At 37.9% G+C, this 26788-nt stretch overlaps 2 protein-coding genes across 2 annotated transcripts; one reads left to right on the top strand and one right to left on the bottom strand.

Annotated features, from left to right (window-relative positions):
* The first annotated feature begins 503 nt into the window (after positions 1 to 503).
* On the top strand, positions 504 to 2330 carry fabp2 (fatty acid binding protein 2, intestinal). Its single transcript, XM_039806486.1, has 4 exons — positions 504 to 650; positions 1162 to 1334; positions 1684 to 1791; positions 2096 to 2330. Exons 1-4 carry the CDS (start codon positions 584 to 586, stop codon positions 2144 to 2146), a joined length of 399 nt encoding a protein of 132 aa, XP_039662420.1. The 5' UTR covers positions 504 to 583; the 3' UTR covers positions 2147 to 2330.
* A 1900-nt stretch (positions 2331 to 4230) lies between these two features.
* Positions 4231 to 26580, bottom strand: usp53b (ubiquitin specific peptidase 53b). The gene is made up of 17 exons (XM_039806474.1): positions 26158 to 26580; positions 24463 to 24644; positions 23907 to 24061; positions 23101 to 23193; positions 22703 to 22837; positions 21859 to 21972; positions 21565 to 21647; positions 20299 to 20404; positions 18963 to 19109; positions 18540 to 18689; positions 18275 to 18443; positions 13108 to 13230; positions 11959 to 12679; positions 9154 to 9215; positions 7593 to 7671; positions 6644 to 7482; positions 4231 to 5962 (listed from the first exon to the last, which is right to left on the bottom strand). The coding sequence occupies exons 2-17, from the start codon at positions 24548 to 24550 to the stop codon at positions 5886 to 5888; spliced, it is 3141 nt and encodes a 1046-aa protein (XP_039662408.1). The 5' UTR covers positions 24551 to 24644; positions 26158 to 26580; the 3' UTR covers positions 4231 to 5885.
* Between the last annotated feature and the right edge of the window lie 208 nt (positions 26581 to 26788).

The following is a 26788-nucleotide window of genomic DNA, read 5'->3' as shown; positions in this document are numbered from 1 at the left end:
AACCATAATGATCACAGCTGTATTTGTACTAGTGATAAGAGCAAAATTACATCAGAGACGGTCAAATTCAAAGTAGTGGAAAAACTGTGTTCACATATGCTTCAACAGGTTTGTTTAGTTATTTTTCTTTTGGTCTTAGCTCAACATACAGTGACCAAAACATAAGACATTAAAAACATATTTGTGTTTAAAGTTACATTTATATTTTAGTTAACAGTTAGTAGCTGCCTGCTTAGTTACTGCAGTTCTGCACTGAATCCATTTTAAAGTTATGACCAACACCCTTTGCAAACAGAGATACAAGTTAAACAGGATGTCAACTATTGTTAACGACTGTTATTCAAAAAGTATACAGTATCATATGGTATGGTTTATTGGGCATGCACGGTTCGGTTCAGGACAATGGCATTGCCCAATCAGTTGCAGCTGTGGATATTGCCTTAAGAACATATGAGCTTTAAACGGCCACATCAGCATTGAGATTAGACAATGAGATAAGAGGGTGCGTGGTTTAAAAGGAGGGGCAGACTTTGAGTAAGACACTCCTCGCTGCACAATCATCCAGCTCACCCTCACAGCCACCATGACCTTCGACGGCAACTGGAAAATTGATCGCAATGATAACTATGAGAAATTCATGGAACAAATGGGTGAGTGATGTCAAACTGAGCTAAATAAAATGCTGAGTAGCATATTGGTAGAAAAATCACAGTGCATTACCATGTCTACTCTCTGTGTAATGAGATGACCACAATATAATCAACTCTGATAACGCAGTTGATAAAGCACTGATACGGTTTTAATTCAACCAAGATAGTTCTTTCTAAGTCAAAATGTCAGTTATGCAGCAAACTGATAATTCATGCGAATGTTTTGTTTTATTTATGAGATTTATAAAAATATGTGCAGTAACAAGTTATTAGTTAATAGTTCTGAAACGCTTACATAGAATACTGAAACAAATACTGGAGTCTCACGTGAAAACACTTGGAGGCACCATGGCCTACTGAACATATTTGTGATTTGACTTTTGTACCTACTTACCCTCTATAAATATCGAAAGTGAAGGAACTGCATGTGCTTAAAAAGTGATTCAATCCTGACAAACTTCCTCTGATTGTTCAGAGCCTATTGAACACATTTCAATGTGTCTGTTAATAGGAATTAACATGGTGAAGAGAAAGCTGGCTGCTCACGACAATCTCAAGATAACCATCCAACAGACTGGAGACAAGTTTCATGTCAAGGAGAGCAGCAGTTTCCGCACTCTGGAAATAGACTTCACCCTGGGGGTCACCTTTGAGTACAGCCTTGCAGATGGGACAGAACTATCAGTAAGCACCTTTTCTATCATTACACTTTTTAATTACTCAGAAACTGACCTTTTCGAGAAAAGACTCAAGTTTGTCTCCAATTATCAGAATTGTAGTCATTTAGTGTAATCATTTGTTTATTTCTAAATACTTAGAGATGTGCTGGGTATTTCAATCACAAGACTTTGAACCTTTGAGCTGCAAAGAAGAAATTTGTTAGTTCACGGCTGGACTTTAGACTTTTATTGTGGTAACCCTTGTGCCCAGTTGATTTTAACTCACTACCACGAACAGTACCAGCCATCAAAAAGCCAAACCTTTCCCACCTAGCATTCATGTTATGAAATAAGTTTCATGTTCAAACCCGCAGGGCTCATGGAACATGGAGGGAGACATGTTGAAGGGGATCTTCAACAGAAAGGACAATGGAAAGCAACTGACAACAACCAGAATAGTCCAAGGAGATGAACTTATACAGGTGGGGTGAATTTATATACATACAAATTAGCCCACCAAAAATCCACATTTTATATCAAACACTTGGGTAGCTGTTATAGAAGGTGGTGGTAGTTGGTATACAGGATATTCTTTATTGTTACAAAATACTGTAATGTGATTTAAATACACATATACTAGTCAAAATATGATGTATATATCTTATACCGATTTCCATAGGTTAGAATTCCATTATTAGTCAGAGTAAACCCTCTTGATAATTCAGCCAGATGCAGAAACTGTGAAGTTATATAATAATTGTATCTGACATAATCTTTCGTCAACAGAGCTACAACTATGAAGGTGTGGACGCAAAGAGGATTTTCAAGAGGGGTTAGAACAAACTCAACACAACTTTAAAGTGAGATGTTAGACTTCAGGATTACATACAGTATTGTGTCTAATTATACCAACATAACCTGTAAAAAGTGCACTATTTGTAACGCCCATAAAGTATATGAAAAAGATTAGAATTGCACAGGATTTTGATACTTGCACTAATAAAGCCATACTCTAACTGCCTGTTTTCTGTGTTTTGCTTTCCTGTATATATTTAAAAATGATAATCTTCAGTGAGAATCTGTGTGGGTTTGAAGTAAAAACAAAAACACACATACTGAAGTGACTTATTTGAGTGATACAATAATTTAAACTTTATTTAACAATGAATAAAAATAAATATATATTATCTACAAAAATATAAAGTGTAGACAGATTTTTTTTTTTTAAATTGATCTGTACTAACACAAGTCATGAATTATTCACTAAAGCACCAAGAACTCAATTCAACAGTAATGTCAGGCCAAATCCTAACCACACAGAGGTATGACAATAGGATTCAGTGAGGCATACAGTTCCAACACATCAGGCTACATCAGCTAGTAACTTTTCAGATAAAACCAGTGACGTAATAGGGAAAGTTCTCCTTTGTTCTTGAGTGTTGATGCAATATAGTCTAAATAGGTTATGTCCCTGTATATTTAGCAAAAGATAAAAGATATGGATTGATGCAATGCCAACTGTGACATTAAGTGACACAGGAGACTATGGATCATGAGTGCATGAGGAAAACCAATTATCAGCTTCTTTTTCCAAGCTTACACACAAGCAGACACACAGGCATGCATGCACATTTGATAACCTAAGTAATTCTTTCAGTTTTTATACATTAAGGCTTTTTCAAACTGGGAAGGTGAGATGCACTTGCCACCTACATCCAACAGATTTTCCTATTTTCTGCCCCTTACATTTGAAGAAGTTAAACCGGTGCCAATTGCAGCTGGATGCAGAGAGAGCAGTGAGTTTTGCCACTGTGGTTGTAGCTTCTAAGTCTGAAAGGGCTTTTACAAATATTGTAGCTGGCACAAATCCCTCCCCCTGTCACTCCACTCCATTACCCCCACCCCCCATAACATGGCCATAAAAGACACACACACACACACACACACACACACACACACACACACACACACACACACACACACACACACACACACACACACACACACACACACACACACACACACACACACACACACACACACACACACACACACGTCATCAAATATGTCACTATTAGCATTGCATATGTAACAAGTTTTGCATGACGTCCTCCATCCCTTTCATTCCACCTTCATTCCCAATTGTGGTTTCCCTCACAAATAACATGTTCAACTGAAAAATGTCAAGGCACTCTTGATATAACTGAAGACACAACAATCAGAATGTAAAATACAACTGTGTGGAAAAACAGGAAAAATACTGTTAATAAATAATCATATAAGAAACCACACAAAAACACTTTGCAGGTGAGACAACATTAAGATAATCTGGTTAATATACTCCAAATGAGCTTCATCTAATCAAATAGTTTAGTGATTTCTATATCCAGTGAATACATTAGATATCTTATAATAACAGTAAAATAAGGGATTTATAATTACTACAGCACAATCTTGTGTGAAGGCATCCTTATGTTATTTGAACGATCAGACTGCTCGATTAAAGAAATTCTTAATAGCTCAGTTACACTGAATGCCTTCTTTTTCTTGAATTTAAAACAGTTTCAATAAAGAAACCATGACATGCTCAAATTACATGTTTAGACACACACACACACACACACACACACACACACACACACACACACACACACACACACACACACACACACACACACACACACACACACACACACACACACACACACACACACACACACACACACACACACACACACACACACACACACAAACACACACAGCTAATTTAGTGACTAAATGTGTGCGGTTAGAATAGTTGAGAAATACCTGAACAAAGGTTATCGTGGATAGACAAAAATGCAAAGTCAAAAAATATGCATGAATGGCAGGACGTTTAGGAAAGGACTTGGCAATCTAGTGAGCACAAAAGAAAATTTACATTTTAAAATTGATCAACACTCAGATTTTTATGTGTTCTCGGGAATGTCGGATATACAGAATACAAAGCTTTAAAAAATGCCAAAATCATGTTAACATCAGTTTTAGTGAATGCATAGCATGTCTTGAAGTTGTTTTCCAGCGTATTGTTTGAATCATAGATTTATATTTACAGTGGATGCCTAACCAAAAGTATGTCATTGCATGAGCAAGAGAAGGGAACAACATTCAAGTGTTTCAAAAGTTTTCAAATCATCAAATAGTTACAATTTGCTATTTAATTAGTTGATTTTATTACAATTGAGTAAGATCCAATAGAATTTGTTTGTTATTATCATGCTCATGCTTATGCTGTACACACAGCTAGTAAGACTTTGTAAAGGCCACATGCAGGTTTCAGAACATTAGTCTTATGGACAAGAATAACTGTTGTGTTTATGGTCAATATCAGATATGCATATTAATTATATTGGCATCATTATGAAAATACCTGCAAATACACACCTGTTTAAATTTGTCTACTTTAAAAGGAAGACTGAAAAAATACAATTTGACATCACTGTGAATTACAAAAAAGGATTACAAGAACCAGCACAATCGAAGGCAGAATACACAAGGTGATATGGTCGTACAGTGTACAGTGACCTACTGATCAACATGAGGGCTGCCCCCTCTATAAAACGTCAGTCAACAAATTGTAGGATTTGTAGACTGCCAGAAACTGAACACAGTCTTGCAAAAACACATTTTAAAAAGATCTTTACATATTAATAAATAATGACAGAAGAATCTATGCCAACAGATATTTTACAGTCAAAGAACATGACTGGTACGGGGCAGCCCTCAGTCATTCATTAACACATACATGTTGTAAAATAACTGATAAATGATAAGTTTAAAGAAATCAGTAACTGTTTCAATGTCTGTTCCCTGGTGACCTAGAGCCCTCAATGTGCATAAAGTCGGTAAGCTGCCCAGATATTATCCTCTGACAGGTGTAAATTAGTGAACTACCTTAAACCTGTGGCTGATGACGCAAACTTTCAACCTGTAGTTTTTATTTTGTTGTGTAAAATGACATCGTATTCTGATAAAAATATCTTTAACATATCTTTTCACGACAACATGGTGTGATCTGTTATCACACTTCCTTCTTTCATCTCTATATGATTACTGTACAGACCACAGTATAATTCTAATTCTCTAATTCTGGCTCACCATAATCTCTCATGTCTTTAAATATATGGTATATCTTTTATTCTGCAGCACTTTTGCAGGACTACTGCACACATAAAAAAATAAACATTTTAAACTTAACAACTTAACAAGGTGATTAAAAAGAACAATAAAGACTCAAGAACCATTTGTGCAAACTGAAAACAGTCCAGATTTTGGTCAAAACTAAATCTTCTTGCAGCAATACAGTGGGACAATGGAAGACGGTACAGTATACGTGATAGTTGATAATCCGTCAAACGACATGCGACAGCATTTAGAAAAAGGTTTTACTTTTCTGACAAGCTTGCATAAATAAATTCCACTTAATTTGGAGTAGTCGCGCTTCAGGACATATTTCCATTCTGTAAACTCTTTGGCATCCAGTTAGTACTCTACTGACCACTCTCCATCCATGTAAACAAACCTTACCAAGTAACACTCATAAAAAACCACGTTCATCCAGTCCTTTGGCTGTCACTGGGTTCCATTTTGCAGTGGGTTTATTGCTATTATGGCCTGTAAAGAAAACAAAAAAGAATAATCTTGTTTAAATTATTTTTTTTGCCAAACAAAGAAAACAACTGAATACTGTCATTTTTGTCTGTCTGTCCTTTGATTTTTTTTTCTCAACCGTTCTACTTCACACTTGGCAGGTGCATTGCTGAGGACCCGAGGAAGGGCAGTGTTGAGTGCAAGCTCTTGAGATCTACGGGACTATTTATTAGTAGTGCGTTATGTACACACTGTGTAGTGTATTGAGAGGGGACCCCTATTAACTGTTACACTGCCAAACGGCATGCTGGGTACAGCTCGCTCTCCATCGCTCGCTACAGTACATTCAAAAACAGATGAAGAAAGAGAATTTGGAGATGTTACATTGTAGCAAACTCAAACATTCCAAGCATCAGATGTAACTTTTGTAATAGACGCTTTTGTTCACGGAAATAGCCTGGTCCCAAATAGCTAGCGGTTAGCAAAATGACGCGTATACTCTAGCATTGGTATATATCATTATATTGTGATTTTGATATATATGGTAAAACAGTAAATTGTCTTGAAGATGAATTGAGAAACTGTTGAATTCAAAATAACCAGACAGGAATCAAATCAAGGTACTTCATAACATTGATGCATAAATCATCAATCATCTAATGTTGCCATACAACAGTCCTGTTGATTGATATTAGAGAGTCTTACTTGTTTCAGGTCTGGCTTTTGGCACATCTTGTGAGGGTGTGTCAGTGACGAGTGTGTGGCTGGTATCTCTGCGCTCAGTCACAACCACTGTCCGCGGCACCGTGGCAGAGAGGACAAGAGGCCTCTGGTTGTGGTACTTGAGACGGTATGTTTCCGTCATACAGTTATCCACAGTGAAGTATGTTGTCAGAGAAACCTCTTGAGCTGGCGCGGCCTGTTCCACTCTGCATCCAGTCGGTCTCTCCTCACTTTCACATGATGATGGGGTACTCCTCTCTGGGTCAGAGCCCGACTTGGAGCTTGCATCGGAGAAAGTTCTGAGGCCTGAAATGTCAGGCTTCCTGTGAGGACTAACATAGGATGTGGAGGAAAGACGAGGACTCGATGGCAAGGGGTCTTGAAGCATCCTCGGACGAAACACTGCGTGGCTCGTTTCACCCTGGTGAGGAGAGGTCCGCTGGGTCGGTCGAAGGTGAGGCGACCCTGTCGTTCCGAGCTGATGCTGATTGTTCAGTTGGAGAGGTTCCGCAGTCACATTGCTGGGAGGGTGGTATGGCAGGGTCATGCGTGAACACTGGGATTCTGAGGAGACAGCCTCGCTGTTGCTGGAGCGGTATGTGTTTTCTCTGTCCTCGGACTCAGAGAGAGCGAGATCGTCGGAGCTGTTCCATTCTGAGCTGCTGGTTTTTGAAATGTGCCTCAGGGCTGTACTTTCTCCAGTGTGCACCCTACAGTTTATCAGCTCCTGCTGCTCACTCTGCCTGTTATCTGAACCGGTGGAGTCCCTCTCTGAGGACACTGCTTTTCTGGAGGAATTAGAGGTGTACTTTGATTTCCGTCTACAAAAGAGAATGACGGAAATTAAAATTTGATTTATTGGAAATCCAATTTATGAGTCCATATATGTACATACTACAACAAGTTATATATAGTTTATAATAAAGGGCACCTCGAACTTGGACTGCACTTTAGATGTGAATGTGAAACTTGGTCATGGTTCTTTCCCTGAGGTTTGGGTTGATGTTTACCTATAAAATATAAAACAAAAAGGGATCAAAACATAGTAACAGAAAAAGAAAAAAAAGAAACTACAAAGCTGTATTGCCATCCTCCTTTGGAAAGGTTTATCTATTGTGGAGAGTAACTAGTTACATGCTGTAATTGCAAAAGTTCAAAAGGTAATGTATTTTTATCTTCTGACACTACTCTTTAGAGTTAAATTTACCACGACAAAAATTAGAACATAGAAATCTTCAAAACTATGTCAGAAGATAAAAATCTCAAGGATATAACAAATGAGAAGACATTCGGCATAAAACAAAATAGGCAGACGATAAGAGCCTTTGGGGGGGAAAAAAACAGGATTTGAGTGTGATTAATGACTTGTTTTCTCAGAATGTAGAGATTGATTTCAGCATCCTGTGAATTGATTCAGAATGATGCTAAATCACAGATTTTAGAATTTATTTATTTTCCTAAGTATTCCGAGATTTCTTTCACTTACTCCTAATCTTCTTTCCAAATTATGAACCAGACATACATGCACACACTTACAATGAGGCAAAATGAATCAAAAGTGGAGACCAAGCAGAGACAAAATCATCTACACATCTGCCTATGAAACCGATGTCCTCTCAGGACACAAGGTGGCAGTATGTATCACACTACACTTTCTTACAGCTGGATGAACCAGCCAGCACGAGCAGCGAGAGGCAGCGTGGTGCTGAATTCCTTCCCTTTAAAAATAGATGTGTCATTTTTTTTTTCTTTGCCGTTGCCCTGGAGAGGCCCATGCAAGGATAAAAGCTTTAGCTGTCTGTTGGAAACACTGGCTCTAGATGCACACGGCCTCGATAAAGTATCAAGTGCAGCACACTCAAAGTACTGCATGAGACAGAAAGATAGTTATGACAATGCCAGCAGCCCTGTCCAGCTGTGCTATCTGAATGAGCTTTGTGGGATTATCATCAGATTAATGCCTGTGCAGGGCTGACTGGGTGAAGAGGTTTAAGAAGCCAGTCCAAGCTCAGAAATCAATCTTCAATTACTCTCACATTATCAACTCACACTTCATCTGTTATACTAACAGAAATACAGAGCAAAAAAAAGAAAGTAATAACCTTTCTTACTCTTTGAAATTAATGTATGCAGGGTGTGCATTAAGGCAAAAAAAGAAAGAAAAAAAAACACATTTGCACAGACAGAAAACTGGTATATCTTATATTTACAAATCTGATCTGATTAAAAAGACTAAATTATTCTTCTTCCTTGTAAGTCTTTTTCTGGTAGTATTGCAGATAACATGTGAGATATAACCAACCCTGACATCTTCTTTTATCCTTAATCGTGTTTTAATTTTCACATCATGCTATTTTGTTTGGTGGTCTCATTCTATACTTTTGTATATTTTTTTTGTCAAGGGTTAATTATTCATTTCCCATTTTTCCATAAATAAACTTATTACAGTACAAAGTACTCAAAAAGGAAGCCCTTACAATCTTGGAACTTACCGTTGTGAGAAGGTGAGGATGTTCTACTTGATTTGGCATCGCCACCTTGTTGGTGCAGCTGACTGAAAATAAAAGACTAAAATTATTATTCATGTTTTTATGAATAGTTAAATAGTATTTAGAAAAACACAGTCAGTAGAGCAATAATCAAACAAACCATTTTTCATGGTATTCTGAGGCACCAAATAAAGCAAAGCACTTTGGTAAAAAAAGAAATACTGGCAGAATGACAGAAACTATATATTCACTGTCTGCTGGGGTCCAAATGGATTAAAAAAAATGCCTTGTGTAGAGTCCTATGTATTGGTTGATACTGATTCAGTTTTTTATTTGGTGACAGTAAGCCTTTAAACACTTCCATTAAATTTGAACTTTAATTTAGATATGTAATTATGTAATTCCTCCTACAGTCACCTTAAGTGCATTTTCTCCAGATAAGTGCAGATGAGGGAAACACATTACCAAGTATAAACAGTTGCAACTAAGTAATCACTTATAAATCCAAACTTGATGAAACCTCTGACATTTAGCATCAATTTATTATTACTACATCCTTCATTTAAAGGAAAATTATACCATGGATACCGTTATAGCTTGCATTAGGGCTGCAACTATCGATTATTTTCATTGTCGATTAATCTGGCGATTTGTTTTCTTCGATTATTCGATTAGTTGTTTGATTTACACAATGTCAGAAAAAAGTAAAAACTGCCGATCAATGTTTTCCAAAGCCCAACATGACGTCCTCAAATGTCTTGTTTGGTCCACAACTCAAAGATATTCGGTTTAGAGTCATAGAGGAGTGAAGAAACTAGAACACATTCACATTAAAGAAGCTTGAATCAGATAATGTTTTACTTTTCTTTCTTAAAAAATGTACTCAATATTAATCGATTATTAAAATAGTTGGCAATTAATTTCATAGTTGACAACTAATCGATCAATAGTTGTGGCTATATAGTGACATTCAGTTCATTTCCGGAACACATTTGTAATAAGATATTGCAATTTACATGCCATGTTTAATAACAATCTGTGTAGATCATATAAACTTGAAGTTTGCTTCAATAGTGCAGTTTTAGCTTTCTTCTTGATGCATTGGGATTATATATAGCACAAGTTATCTGAAAGGTAATGTCTTGGGAACAACTGGCGTGTTCCTTCCAGTTTTAGCCTAGTTTCCAAGGAAATCAAAAGTATTTTCCGAGTGATGATGCATGTACACAGTAGCGTCATCAACCATAAAAAAAACAAAAAAAAAAACTGGTGGAGGAATGTAGTGAAGGAAGTGTACAGAGAAATGGTTGAGAAGCATGAGGTCTGTCTATGTTCATTGTTTATTAGATAAAAACAGTTTCATTATTTTCACGTGGTTGAGCCAATAACTAATTACTTAATGAGAATCAAACGAGAGAATGAGGTAATTTGTGGGACACAATTAAACTCTAAACTATTGCTAATATACATCTTACAAACCAATAAGATTTTCTTCCATGAATTAAAGGGTGTTTTCTCAATTCTCAAGGAAATAGGGTGTTAAAAGGATAGGTTTAGTTTTTCTTAAAACAATAGTCAGGTGCCCATTTGTACACTGAAACAGGTTGAGCTTCCTTAAATCACCAGCCATTAAAAGATCCCTTTCTATTGTTCTTTCTAAGAGAACAAATTCCACAGTCTTTGTTCTGTACAAAAATGTATTGCATATGGATAATGAAGTTCATCTGAAGCTAATATGAGGCTTCAGTCATCCAAATTAGTCAAATCAAGTTGTTATCCTTAAAAGTTACAGTTTTTTTAGTACAAAATTCCCTTTATTTGTTACTATGCCTCCACTGAAATTCGACAGGGAATTTTGTACTAAAACACTTGATTGTTAACAGTTGATAATTAAAACTGTTGATTTGTCCAGCTCAGCCTGCTGAAGCCTTATCTTCAGATGAATTAGAATGCATTCTAACACAAAACATTTTGTTTCTCATCACTTCCACTGAAAGTGCATCAAAAATGTATATTTGAATGGCCAGATTGAATAATTACAGCAAGCAAACCCAGGTTTAATGTTATTTGTTTGCAACCATTTGGATAATCGATTCATCGTTAAAGTAATTGTTCAAGCAAAAATGGCAGAAAATGCTTTTTTTTAGCCTTTTAAATATGGAGATTTCTTGCTTTTCTCAGTTTAAAATCATATGAAACTGGGTTTTGGACTCACAAAACACAACATTTAAAGACATCACCTGACATTTTATAGACTGAACGATTGATTAATCTAGAAAATAATCTGTAGATAAACAGATAATGAAAATAATCGTTTGTTGCAGCTCCATTACCGATCATATTTCATGGCTCACCTGATCTCTTTCATTTGCTTTTCGTTGAAACAGCTATCAAAACTGAACTTGTTTAAACACTCGGAGCAATAAAAAACAACACATCTTTGTAGCATCCATGTTGCTTCCACATTATGACTTAAAGCTCATGAACACACCAAAGTTGGAAGAACGACTTCCCAACTTGGGAAATGGGACCATCCGAGGAGCACGTGAATTCGCCTTTGCAGAGTTCTGCGCTCTCCAAATGCCATTCTAGTTGTTTATTGTTTAAAAGGCAAACTTGAAAAATCGTGAATCAATTATACTTACCACACTTGTAGTTCATTAAGGCCCTCCAGTACTCATTTAGTTACAGCCGTACTAACTTGGTGATTTATTTAACGTGTAATGTTCCCACTTCTTGAATCTAAAACCTCAATTTGTCCTTAATAAAAAATGCTCACACAATGAACAACACACAGTTGTTTCTTACCTTTGCAACTGTGCCTCCGGTGTTAAGCTCTGGTCTTTAACAACAAAGCCATCAACGCCAGGCGAGTCGGGATTGGTGGAGCCACTGCTGAGTCTATCGCTGCTCTCGTAGCCAGACTCTGTCCTTTGGATGGTCCAGGTATCACTACGCAGCAGTGTCTTGGGACCACCCTTAAGTCTGCTGCCCCTCTGTTGGCTGGCCCTGCTCTCTGACTCCACAGAGCTGTGGCTCTCAGTCTCATGCCGCTGCTCATCCTCATAAATTGTCATTAAACACTTCTGCTTCCGATCTTCTCTGGTTCGTACGTATTCCCGGTCTCGGCTTTGTTCAGTGTGCACTCTTTCCTGGGATGAAGGCTTACTGTGCCGCGGGCTGTCGTGTTGCTGTTGACGGCGCTGCTCCAGTTCATTCAGCACAGTGTCCACATTTAACACCTCCCGAATGGGTCTCCAAGTGGACTTAGATTTATTGCGGCTGCCTTCACTTCCACCTTTTTCCCACTGCTCCTGGCAGCTATCCTGATCATAGCCACTTGGGGAAGTGTTGTTCCTCCGGCTGTGCCCACCACCCTGCATACCGAAGGATTGTCCACGTGGCTCCTGAGATCCTCTGCTTGAATGGTTTGATGACTTCTCAGTGCGTGGAAAGCTTTTTAATTTTTGGTCCACAGGAGGCCTCGGTGCATTCTTTGGAGGCGATGACGATCTTGCATGTGCCATCTCTAGAGAAAGTGGACACGGATTATTGATCAACATGCTCTGATGTACAGCAGTTATTTAAACTAGCTTGCCCCTGTATTATATTAGATTCAACTTTATTGTCAACTTTAAAGTACAAAGACAACAAAATGCAGTTCGCGTCTAACCAGAAGTGGAAAAAAAAGCAGAAAAGTGCAACGTGATATACAAAGTATAGACAGGTGGTGCATAGGCAGGACAAGAAATATATTGCAATGTTATAAGAGCAGAATAAATATGGCTATGTAATATGAACAATGTATAAACAATATAACAACAAAATAATAGTAGTAAGAATAATATAGATATATGCAGTGTATTAGCAGAATATATATATATATGTGTGTGTGTGTGTCTTTGTCTTTGCCTCTCTATTATTAGTGTATCCTATAATGCAGACACAACGCTCTACCTTTGTGTTGTGATGGGTCCGTTTTCCGATGACCTCGATCCTTTTTTGAGGTTTCACTTGGCCTCTGCAAATTCTCCATGACAGGTTCCTGGATTTTTTTAGGACTGCCAAGGTGATGTTTCACTAAAAAAAAAAAAAAAAAGAAAAGAATATTGAAATGACAGATGAGTGGCTGCTGGATGTTTTTTAACTTGTGATTTATTTTTTTTGGCTCTTACTGTAAGTAACCATTTCTGAATGTTGATGTCAATGAAGCAAATAGTAAACAACTGTTATTTGGCCCTGAATTCCTTTTGCCTTCATAAATCATCATGGGGTATGAACGACCAATTAGGGTATGACATGACAGCTTGCTATACTTTCACACATTTACCAGAGGTGTTAGAGCATATCTAATATCAGACACAATCACACTGTGTTGTGCCCTGAAGGTATTAGCTTAAGCTAACAGGGTGGGCTACCCAGCCAGGTCATTTTTGATCATGTTTTGATCATTCATTACAAATTTGAATGCTTTTGCAATGTGGCTTTTTCACCTTGTACATTTGCTGCAAACAGGGCAAGAGCCAAAACAAAAAAATATCTTACCAAAGAACAGATGCTAGTGCATAATTAACAATGTTAAAATACACAACTGCTGCCACATTTGCCAACATGTGGTGTTCTTTCTTTGCCTCTGTAGCATGCAGGTCACTGTGAGAAACAAGATGTGAATTGCGAACATCTGCCTTCAAATCAGCACATTCACCCAACAGCTGCACTGTTTCACATTTATCTCTAAACCCCTCCTTTCTGCATGATAGCAACTGTTTCCTCCTTTATCTTTGGGTTTCTATTTAATCAATCCTGCACTTGAAGAAGATGCTTCATATTTTTGTGAAGACCTAGAGTAAAACACAATATAACATACAGTAACAGTCTAATAAATAGCCTCTCTGAAACATGGATATTACAATAGCAGTGAGTTGCAGCAGTGAGTAAGCTGCTGTAGTATTATGGACGTCCAGATTTGTTAATGTAGCCTAATGCTGACATTTAAGTAGTTCCTCTGAAAATGGATACTAGATTTAAATGCACTACACCTTCCACAACTGCCAAGTAATTTACCAGTACACACTTCATCGTGTAGATTGAAGTTATACATGAAGTTATAAAGAGACTCTCAGGCTTAGTAATGCAAGTACACACTGCAGGGCAGTTGTCTTTGTTAATTGAAGTTGTAAGAGTGGATAAGACAAACTACCACCATATTGTACTGCAGGGCAAAACACAATACTTCAATAACCTCAATATAAACTAATTTAATAAAAGAGATAACAGTAAATAACGCATACAATACGTATAATAATAAAACACTGAGCCATATCTCACTCTAACAAACAAAAACAAAAAAATCAATCACTTACTCTTATTTTCATAAAAACAATAATCAGGTCCCATGCCAGTGTGAAAGTGTCTGGGCACCACACTAAAGAACAACAATCCATCTAAATGGGCAAGGCGCCATTGCCAAAAAAACAAGCAGATAAATTAATGGAGGCAAACCTCGGAAATGTCTAGGGGAGGAGTGAGGACCGTAGAGTAGGAGTGTGCTTGGCAACAAAAGCAGGGATTAGGGAGGGAGGCGTGGGTGGTAATCTGCGTGCAACAGAGGCATCATCCTCATGTCAAGTTCAAGCCAGCACACAGGGCAGGACAATCTTTCTGCCTGCGGTTTAACAGCACTCTCTCAACCCCAATGCAAACCATAACTGTAATTTGCGGAGGGATATTAATATTCTCATAGGTGCTGACATTTGATGTTTAATTTTACTTAGTGATACCTTCATACAAATTGTTCAGATGCTCTAATAAATTGGGATTTATGGAAATGAAAGTATTAGAGAAATTGTAATTAATCATATATATATATATATATATATATATATATATATATATATATATATATATATATATATATATATATATATATATATATCATACATACATACACATACATACATACATACATACAACATACATACATACATATATATACACACATACATACACACATACATACATATACACATACATATATATACACACATATATATACACATATACATACATATATATATACATACACATACATACTATACATAATATATATATATATATATATATATATACACATACATACACACATATATACACACATACATATATATATATATATATATACACACATACATATATATATATACATATATATACATACACATATATATACAACATATACATATACATACATATACACACATATGTGTGTGTATATATATATATATATATATATATATATATATGTGTATATTATGTATATATATATATATATATATATATATGTGTATATATATACTATATATATATATATATATATATATACATATACATATATATATATATATACATATACATATATATATACACACACACACACACACACACACACACACACACATATATATATACACATTATATACATACATACATACATACATACATACATACATACATACATACACAAAATAGATTCTCACTGAAGGCATCAAAACTATGAATGAACACATGTGGAATTATGTACTTAAAAAAAAAAGTGTGAAATAACTGAAAACATGTTTTATATTCTAGTTTCTTCAAAGTAGCCACCCTTTGCTCTGATTACTGCTTTACACACTCTTGGCATTCTATTGATGAGCTTCAAAAAGGTAGTCACCTGAAATGGTTTTCCAACAGTCTTGAAAGAGTTCCCAGAGATGCTTAGCACTTGTTGGCCCTTTTGCCTTCACTCTGCGGTCCAGCTCACCCCCAAACCATCTCGATTGGGTTCAGGTCTGGTGACTGTGGAGACCAGGTCATCTGGCGCAGCACTCCATCACTCTCCTTCTTGGTCAAATAGCCCTTACACAGCCTGGAGGTGTGTTTGGGGTAATTGTCCTGTTGAAAAATAAATGATGGTCCAACTAAACGCAAACCGGATGGGATGGCATGTCGCTGCAGGATGCGGTTGTACCCATGCTGGTTCAGTATAAGCCTTCAATTTTGAATAAATCCCCAACAGTGTCACCAGCAAAGCACCCCCACACCATCACACCTCCTCCCCCATGCTTCATGGTGGGAACCAGGCATGTAGAATCCATCCGTTCACCTTTTCTACGTTGCATAAAGACATGGCGGTTGGAACCAAAGATCTCAAATTTGGACTCATCAGACCAAAGCACAGATTTCCACTGGTCTAATGTCCATTTCTTGTGTTTCTTGGCCCAAACAAATCTCTTCTGCTTGTTGCCTCTCCTTAGCAGTGGTTTCCTAGCAGCTATTTGACCATGAAGGCCTGATTCACGCAGTCTCCTCTTAACAGTTGTTGTAGAGATGTGTCTGCTGCTAGAACTCTGTGTGGCATTCATCTGGTCTCTAATCTGAGCTGCTGTTAACTTGCGATTTCTGAGGCTGGTGACTCAGATGAACTTATCCTCAGCAGCACAGGTGACCCTTGGTCTTCCTTTCCTGGGGCGGTCATCATGTGAGCCAGTTTCGTTGTAGCGCTTGATGGTTTTTGCGACTGCACTTGGGGACACATTCAAAGTTTTCGCAATTTTCCGGACTGACTGACCTTCATTTGTTAAAGTAATGATGGCCACTCGTTTCTCTTTACTAGCGGATTGGTTGCCATAATATGAATTCTAACAGTTGTCCAATAGGGCTGTCGGCTGTGTATCAACCTGTCTTCTGCACTAGAGTCCGGATCGGGCCGAATTTTTCTGTCCGAGGCCGGCCCGCGTCCGACAGAGCCGTGACCGAACCCGGCCCAAGCCCGACAGGTATTAAGAAATTTGTGTCTGAGCCCGACCCGAGCCCGACACAGTGAAAATCTCATTTTTTTCCTCATACTAATGACACATGTAGGCTACGTTTGTTTGTGTGGAAAGCCCGCTTTTGTTAAGCAACTGTAGGAAGGCATTCGGAAATGTCAACAGATGAGCGCATCAGCGCACACGGGGCAACAAGCGCACGTTAATAAGCTGTTGCCTTATCGCGCTGATGTGACCGAGCCTGACCCGACCGAGCCTGACCCGACCCCGACCATCATTTCTAAATATCTGTCCGAACCCGGCCCAGCCCGTCGGGTACCGTCGGGATCCGTCGGCCTCGGGTCGGGTATCCATGCCTTATTCTGCACAACACAACTGATGGTCCCAACCCCATTAATAAGGGAAACAATTCCACTAATTAACCCTGACAAGGCACACCTGTGAGGTGAAAACCATTTCAGGTGACTACCTCATGAAGCTCATTGAGAGAACACCAAGGGTTTGCAGCGCTATCAAAAAAGCAAAGGGTGGCTACTTTGAGGAATCTAAAATATAAGACATGTTTTCAGTTGTTTCACACTTTTTTGTTAAGTACATAATTCCATATGTGTTCATTCATAGTTTTGATGCCTTCAGTGAGAATCTACAATGTAAATAGTCATGAAAATAAAGAACGCATTGAATGAGAAGGTGTGTCCAAACTTTTGGCCTGTACTCTCTGTGTGTGTGTATGTATATATATATATATATATATATATATATATATATATAGTAAAGGCCTAACAGCTCTAATTGAATATGCACAGCTGAATAGCTACTGCTTTTAATTGTTTCTAAACTACAGGTTTACTACTTGTTGAAGTAGTGAAGTAATATTTATACCAAGGATGTTAAAAAGACTTCTCACCTGACACAAAGTTTAAATTAACAAGGGCATTACCTCCAAAACAAACAAACACACTTTACAGAGATTAACGTGTAGTCCAAAGCGTTCAACAAACAGTAGTGAGAGATTAATTAACTTTTTTTGGCAACTGACTTTGGCCTAAGTAGGATAATCCATGACAAGGTTTGTTTAGTAAGCAGTAATGCATGACAAGTTGTCCTGATATAAGAAAATAAACTAAAAGAAAACAGCTGCGTTTATCTGTCACATTGCTTGATGGGGTTTGAAGGGTTGTGAAGCCTCTATATCTGAATAATGATACACCGGTAATACTGTACTTATTTTTCAAAAATGTCTATATACACACATTTTGTATAGTCTGTCAGAAGTGCAAGGATTAGATGTGCTAATAACTGGAGGATTATCCTACCTGCCGCGTCACCATTTATTTGAGCTTTGTACCGCGGACACATAGTGGTTTGTCTCGGTGCATCCTCATTAGACACTGGAGATCCCTCAGGATTGGTGTAAAATAAAAGAAGTGGCTGGAAATGTCCCCTGATACATTTAGATGCAACATCTTTCCATTTTGATCCAATCTGGGGAAAAAGCAAAGTGTTATATAAAAGAGCATGTAACACACTGTAACACTTTTGAACAGGGATAAAGCAGATTGATAGCATAGAGTTGCTAACCTCCTTTACAGTAGCATCATCGAAAAACATCCATTTTGAAGATTTGGTGTGATAGGCAAAGGCTGAGTAATGTTTACTTGAAAAACAGATCATCCCCACCAGATGAAGCTCACTCCGTTTGGCATTTTCATCCGTGACACGGTTGAAAAGCTAAAATAGAGCAAATTGAGATCAAAGTTTGATCTCCACATATTGTTTTTGCAGCAGATTGCAGCACACTGACCTTCATCATTACTAGTTTATGAACACAAATCATACAATAGCTGACAGCTGTGATCATTGTAATTTTGTACATGAGTAAATGTCATTTTTAGCACAAAACTGACAAAAATGTCTCTATAATATATTTAAATGTCTATAGAATAGTGACGCAGATAAAAACATTTCTATTTGTCATCTGGTAAAGTTTGCTCCAGCTCTTACCCCACACAGGTTCAAACTTGGGCCAAGTGAGCGAATGACATCGTCCGTGAGATCAGACTGCTCAGCATCCCATACAAATCCAATAGTGACAATCTCTGGACAGTTCATGAGCACACGGCGGATCTTGATACTTTGACCACAGTTGCTCTGCAAAATAATAGTAATATCAGCATACATGCAAGCAAAACATTAAGTACTAATTATACTTTGAAATGTAATAGTATACAAGAACTTTCTCCGAGCAGTTTCTCTAAAGGGTCTGTATATACATTTTGGGAAACAAAATGAGCATTTCAATGTGTGTTTTTGAGACAGAGGTAGGTTGCTGTTTTTAGCCTACGTGAAGCTTAGCAAAAAGACTGGAAGCAGGGGGAAACAGCTAGCCAATGTTACAACAATTCAATATCTGTTTTTTTGACAAACTGTAAGTCTGAATTTAAGATGTGTAGTAATACAAAGTGAGACATCTCAAGGAGCAGTTAGTTCAAGCATTTCTATTTCTGTTTCATTACAAACAACAGCTTGGCCCAGTTAAGTCTAAATTGGCAGCTTTTATAACTCTGAACAAAACCCTGCATATTGTTGGATGTTTTGGGGATAGGTTTGATAGCTAACTATAAGATACAGTAATATTAATAAAGTTTACACACACAAAAACAAAGATACAGGAATAAAATCAAAAAGGCAGAAACCAGTAAGAACCAAAGTTACAAGGTGCTACACAAAATGAATAATAAATCAAAAGATACAGGAATAAAATGAACAAGACAGAAACCAGTCAACCGGAGACAAGACAAAAATCTAAAATGTGCAGCGAGTAAAAGTGAAATTGATCTTTGTTTTAAATGTCAGCACTAAATAAATGAGCAAATTTCCCCAAATGTCAAAGTAGTAGGTTGTAGATTTGTCTCTGCCTCTCTCTTTCTCTCTGATGCCCACTGAAGAGGAAGACAGTGGTAGCAAATACAGATGGGAGAAAAACAGTGGTTATACCCCCTTACTGCTATTTATATCCTAACACTAGTCTGGCACTGTCTCCTTCAGGCCGCTTCAAGTGCAGAGTCACAGCATAAAGCACAGAGTGTACTCTGCCGGGCTGCAATAACCATATTTTTGTCAATGTTACAGTAGCATGCTAACTGTTCAGCTGAACGGCTAAATTGTTCATTAATAGCTGCCTGTAACAAATTAGCATTTACTTTAATTATGGTTGAATTCAGACGGATGTTTTGACAAAACAGCAGAACAGGGAAAGATATTGAGCCACTAGTTCAAGATGTCTGATTTGTTAAGAAAAACATCACATTAAAATGAACAATGATGGTAAGTCACATACCGGGCAGCTTCGGAGGTCACCTGTGTTGTTTGCTGCCTGCAGCAGTTCTCCAAACATGTCTGACCTGAGTCGTTCATTCTTCCCCAACATGCGATCAACCTGTTGGCTGTGCATAAAAACAGAGACGGTATCGATATAGTTGGTCCCAAATGTTATACTTTATCATCACAACCTTTCTGTATTGGGTGTAGGCATGGGCCGGTATACGATTCTGACGGTATGATAACCTTCAGCAAAAATATCACGGTTTCACGGTATTGTGGTATTGCAATTCTAGCTTTAAAATGTAATATTCTTTTTAAATGTCTGAGTTAAAAAAAAAAAAAATTTCATTGAACACAATGTATTTTATTTTTAAACACACTGTACACTGGCAGGGAGAGGGATTACTAAACTGCAGTTTCTCTCCCTGACCACTCATAAGAAAACAGCTCATACCTTAGGAACGCCATGACGGAAAATGTTTGACTTTGACTTTTTCAAACCGCGGTATACCTTGAAAACAGTAAACGGCCCATGCCTAATTGGGTTTACGACATGCAGTTACAGACTGAAACTGTTTAGTAATCAATAAGAAATGTTTTAAATTGGGACATACTGTGCACTCCCTGACCACTTTATTATGGACACCTATACAATCAAATGCAATCCAATACAACATATCTGCCACAAATTCTACCTCTAGGAAGATTATAATGTTCAGTTTTTGTTGATGCTGTCACAGAGGTGTAAATTACCGATGTCATAGTTAGTGGCACTGTTGAACTGGACAGCATTATATTGAAATGTGTTTCTAGTATTCCTCCCCCTTTTTTGTAAACGAGGCAAAACATTAGAAAACCTAACCCCAATATAATGCAGTCAATTAGACACCACTGCAAACTATAATCTTAATAATAACATACATGTATATACTATACTCTTTGCTTGCAGAAAGTAGTTTGAAGAAGAATTGTGCACTTGTTGCAGAAAAGAGAAAAGAAGCTTCGTATTTAAACTTAAAATTATGAGGGGAAAAAAACAATAATTTGGCAAGGTCAGCCCTTGGGGAAATTAAAGGGTAGATCCGGTGATATTAATCAACACTGGGTGTTTAGGTGTGACTGCTCAAGGACAGGAAGAAAATTGATTTAAGATGCTTAAAATTGCAATCAAATAATTTTCTAGTAACATTATTTAATACTTTGACACTTAAAACGGGATTAGCACTCTGGCCTGATTTTTGTATCCCATTTTTTAAGTCATGGCAGTAAATCAAGCACTCACCATAAATTAGTTGTTGAGACATAATGTACAAATTCTGTGAATGGGTGTGGGTCTGAAGATGCACCACAGCAGCGACACACAAACTGCAAAAGAAAAACTGTACGTTATTTTACAGATTACATTTTATGTTTACAGTTCACAATTAGAACAGCTGTGGAAGTCTTTATTTATTTCATATTTTTATTATTAATATTCTACTTACAGTGATTGTCCACATGTACTTCAAATCAATCAACATATTATTATTTTTTTTTTTAGCAGATAAAATGACAAACACTATACAAAGTTAGTTACCTGCTCATAAAGCATCATTGCAAACTTCTGATGGGTGATGCAGGATTTGGATGAACATGCATCAGTCGCAGTGTCTGAAACTATGTGTAAATGAATTCGCTCCAGGATGTTCTCCTAATATATAAGAAATAAGAGCAGACACAGTCCAAATATTGAATCCATGCAAACACACATGCTACACAGCAGTACTATTTCACAGTGTCAGTGAAGTCAGACTGAACTATTTTTTTTACCCATGAGTTGAATATACACAACATGAACAACTATACGAATAAGTGGATTTCAGATCTAGGCACTACACAAAGATCAAACAAACAAAACTCAGTCAAAGGGCGGATGTAATCAACTAAATCTAATATACAATCCTAACGGGGTAAAATTAAATATGCCGGGGTCTGTCCGAGGTTTCTCCCTAAAAGGAAGTTTTCCTCACCACCTAAGGTTTCTCACTAAAAGGGAGTTTTTCCTCGCCACTGTCGCACTAAATGCTTGCTCTTGGGGGAATTACTGGAATTGTTGGGTCTTTGTAAATTATAGAGTGTGGTCTAGAGCTACTCTATCTGTAAAGTTTCTTGAGATAACTCTTGTTATGATTTGATACTATAAATAATATTGAATTGAAAATATGCTAAAAAGTAAGAGGCCAAAATGCATCATTTACATACGGTAGATATAACCGGTGATTACACAGGGCCAAGGCATTTTGTCAGTGGCCTCTGCTTCTTTTTACCTTCAGTGTCACAGAGAAGGAAGTACCATAACATTATTTAGTATGCAGTTACTGGAAATGTCTTCCACTGGATGTTACTTTGATTAAAAGCCAAAAGGCACAGTGTCAACGTACAAAGCACTCAGCAGCATCATCCATCAAGCCAAGTTGGAAGCGTTGCTCATCCTTAAAAGTTTCAGCGAGGGCGTTACGCAGGCTGTCGGAGGGGAGCACACGCTCTCTGCTCTGCTGAAACTGGCTGAAGATGCTCTGAAAAAGAAAAACAATGATTAGTTACTTTCCTGAAAATGAACAGCATTTGGAGAACTACATTTTACTACAAGTTTTTTTTTCTTGTAAATTTACAACTTTTTTCACGGAATATTACCCCCCTCCTCCGGCGCATTCATTTAAACAAAATAATTCTAAACCTACATGACCTGCGTCATAGAAATGATGACTAATGAAATAGAAATATTTAACAATACTACAAAAAATGCCAGGTTTAGCTCAAAGTGCAGAAACATAGAAACCTTTAAAGCACAGAAGATGCAGGCATCGCCGAGACAGAAGTGACCTGAGAGCTGTCTCAAACTTCTCCTGAAGATGTCCAGCTGCCAAAGCACCTGTAAAGTTTAACAGCAAAAAACATCAAAATACTGACATGCACAGAAACCAATTTCAAAGATTTCAGAAGCTCAAATTGAAGAAAAAGAGAATTTTTGATGTTACCATTGAATTAAATGCCTTGGTGTAATATAAAAGAGTTGCTCGTACTGCCAAACCCACTGAAAGTTTACACTCAACTCATCAGCTTTTCTCAGCTTTTAGTCATTTTCAGCACATTATTTTGGTTGGTGGTCCTTCACACACGTCATTGAGACAGTGCCAGTAAAATAGCGAAAAAAGGAAATCCAGCTAAAGAAGCTAGAGGCAGATATTTTATTCATTAGTTGACAGACCAAACTATTAAAAAAAAAAAAACACAAGTGAATGTTGGCCGGTGGCAAAAAAGGATTCTACCCATATTGCTGTTTGTTCTGACTAAGTAAAGTGAGGATAATGTTTCCTAAAATGTTTGCCAAAAGAATGAGATTGCAGAAGCTTGCAGAGTTTGTTTTAGGGTCTAATTCTGCTCTCTAGTGGTCACACATCGCTTTATTCGGCTATACATTGTAGTGTTTTAAAACTTAGTTTGCAAGAAGAGAGTGCAGAAATGTTTGAATTTGTTGTTTTCTTTGAGCACTGCGACCGTTTTGTCATTATTTCAGTGGAACAAAGTAATTTAATTGAAGTATTTTTTTCAGCAATTTGGAGCTGGTAGAAAATGGCTCGTCACCTGAACAGCACTGTTTAGGAAGCAGCTATTTTGCCCGGGCTCATTCAGCAGGCCTTTGGTGAGCGCGAGAGACATCATGCTCCCAGGCTGGTAGGATTTCTTCAGGCCTCCTCCAGGTTTTTTAAACATCTTCACCCATGCCATGGAGTTAGAGCCTGCAACTCATTAAAAAAAAAATCTAACATGTACTGTATCTTATGTGTGGTGTTTCACTAAGAGGGTGCTTGTCTGTGTCTTTGCAAACTCATATCATATATCACAATATGTTATTGGTTGTGGATGTTACCCACTCAAAACATTCTGGACTGGAGCCATGTCCCATGTCCCATGTATCCAATACTGGCCCTGCTGTCTAAACATGTTAAATCCTTCAGTGCATTTCCCCATTAATGTCTACAATAGTAATGATTTAAAATGTGATTATCATTGGATGGCACTATGGAGGCATAATAAGCAACCCTGGATACAAATTTGGTTTATCTTTGACACAGTTTTCATTACATCACTAATCCAAATGACTGATTTGGTCGGTTGCCAGATGAATCATGTCATCTACCTTCTCCAGAGTTGGGGGGAGACTTGCTGGACATGCTGGGAGGTGGGAGCTGGTGCGCTGGTCTGGCCACGGGCTCCATCCATTTCATCCCCACGCACCTCCGGAGCGGTTAGTTGAAAGCATCGTCAGGATCAGCCACAGGGCAGCCTCATACTGGACATTGAACAGCAATTGGGCAATATCTGAGAACAGGTGGGAAGGAAGAGGTAAACCAGAAACATGCTTACACGGTTGAGTCCACAGTGCAGCAAGCGAGGCAGAAGAGCAGAATTGCCACTGTTGAAAGTAGTGCAGTAATTGTTTCCTGCAGCCTAACATAAACAGGCAAGTCCAGTGGAAGGCCTGCTGAATATAGCAAATAAACATTAAGTTTATTCCAACAAAACCGTGGAATGTAAATACTATTGTATCTCTTTACTTATTTAAAAATATATTAAGAACTGAACTTTGAGTTGTGTACCACCTCTATGACAGGCAGCCTTCACAATCTGCCTTGTGACCACCACACCGGCTGATGCAACAACATGGCAACATTTTAACTATTATTCATACTTTTACACGTGCTTATAAGACAACCCGATTAACCTTTGGTCCATGACTGCATTCTAATTAAACTAATAAGACTTACAGATGTTCAGATGCATTTAGGTCTGTTTTTACTATACAGTATTTGTACTTGACCGTCCCATTGCTTCATCATTGATACACAGCATTTAAAAATAGAGAAGTAGAATAATAATGCAAGGGACAAAATTACTTTATTTTATGCAATCATGCATTTTATCTTATACAATTATATCATATAGCCTTAATATTCAAATATAATCTAAAATGGTGCTGTATTGCTTAAATTCTAATTTCCTAGGATAGTGAACAGTTTGGCTTTGCTCTGTAACACTTATGGATATGATAATGTGCCATCACAATAAATAGCTGCATTAGGGAGCTAATATTCAACATAAACAACACATTGTCTTACTTGAAATTTGATTACATGAAACTTTAAGCTAAAATATTGTGAAACCTGTTAGAACTGTGAGCACCAAGGTCCCACACCTCTGGTTTGTTTACATTTGTAATGTTTACGGGGGAGTAAATCTGTATTTCCAATGACGATTAGACGAGTAAGACACACTGTGATTTTTCAACCGGATGTCAAACTTTTACAGGCGTATCTTATGTTTTATTTTGTTATAGGCTCATTTGTAACCTATAAAGTATATTTAAAAAAAAAAAAAAAAAAAAAAGACTGATTACAGTACATGCATTTAAGTCATTTTGGGGTCATAAAATGACCTCATAATTATAATTATTTTTACATCACGTAAATTAATCTTTAAAGCCGACATTTGGGGCCAGTGCCCACGTGTTTGTGCACCAGCCTCTCTGACAACATGTGATGCCCGTATAGGCCTGTACGGTCTGACATACGCGCCCATCTTTGCAGTACGGTTCATAAAGATGACATAAACCCTTTACTTAACCGGGTTCCGATGACCATCCTGAGCTTTCCTTTTATAACAACAAAAACAAACCCTAAAGCTTCGATGAGCGCGCTCTTACAGCAGCGGACACGCTGCCAGCGTTGCACCAGCCTTTACGGTGAACTGTATATGAGAACGGTCAGCGACAGTAGCACAAATATGCCGCAACTTGCATTCAGGCATTGCCAAAACAAGTGCTCTGCCGACTCACCTTAAAAGGGAAGCGGATACTTGATTGCCTCCAGTGAAGGCGCAGGGCGGTCCAGCTGTCAACGCGCAAATCCCAACACTTCTCCCCGAATCCTCCAAACAACACCGGCTAGAAAACACTGCAGATATGTCCAGACGCATGTAGCGCACTATCTGTCATAGTGCAGCATTGCCAATCCCTCCGACACACACGCACACAGGCGGCATCCAGAGCCACACAAACCCGGGCAGGACAGTGCTATTTCGGTGAAAAATCGTCCCTGTTTTTCTGTACAAACGGGGCCAGTGATTGCCTGTGCCAGAATGTCCGACGCGGATTAGTGATGTTTTGAGACTTGAGAGGTCAAACTCCGCCCCTAGTGTGGCCTCCAGTGCACTGCTGCTGTATTGCAATCTCCAATCCCTGCATGGCAAACTGTGTACTGGCGGAAGGTCAGACTTCCAACTTGTCGTGATGATGATGAGAGAAGACATCACATGACTGCACTGGTTTCATAACCATGCAGCACTGTGGGGACTAAACCCTGACTGTGTGTGTTTTTTGAAATGCTCTTATACTTAAATGTCAAACAACAGAACGGAATATGGCTTTACATCTTGATTTGAAGTGAAATACTGAAATGCGTAAATAT

The sequence above is a fragment of the Perca fluviatilis genome, chromosome 1 (genome assembly GCF_010015445.1).
Source record: "Perca fluviatilis chromosome 1, GENO_Pfluv_1.0, whole genome shotgun sequence".
Classification (NCBI taxonomy): domain Eukaryota; kingdom Metazoa; phylum Chordata; class Actinopteri; order Perciformes; family Percidae; genus Perca; species Perca fluviatilis.
The sequence above is the reverse complement of the archived record's forward strand: the minus strand, read 5'-3'. Positions and strand labels throughout refer to the sequence as shown.

Bases quoted from the DNA above. Each gene is read 5' to 3' on its own strand.
- usp53b (XM_039806474.1), bottom strand. From the start codon at position 24,550: ATGAAATGGATGGAGCCCGTGGCCAGACCAGCGCACCAGCTCCCACCT. The intron at 23,194-23,906 runs GTGACGAGCCAT...TAAACTTTACAG, and splicing joins TCCTAAACAGTGCTGTTCAG to GTGCTTTGGCAGCTGGACAT. The intron at 21,973-22,702 runs GTACGTTGACAC...CTTATATATTAG, and splicing joins ATGATGCTGCTGAGTGCTTT to GAGAACATCCTGGAGCGAAT.
- fabp2 (XM_039806486.1), top strand. From the start codon at position 584: ATGACCTTCGACGGCAACTGGAAAATTGATCGCAATGATAACTATGAG. The intron at 651-1,161 runs GTGAGTGATGTC...GTCTGTTAATAG, and splicing joins GAAATTCATGGAACAAATGG to GAATTAACATGGTGAAGAGA. The intron at 1,792-2,095 runs GTGGGGTGAATT...TTTCGTCAACAG, and splicing joins AAGGAGATGAACTTATACAG to AGCTACAACTATGAAGGTGT.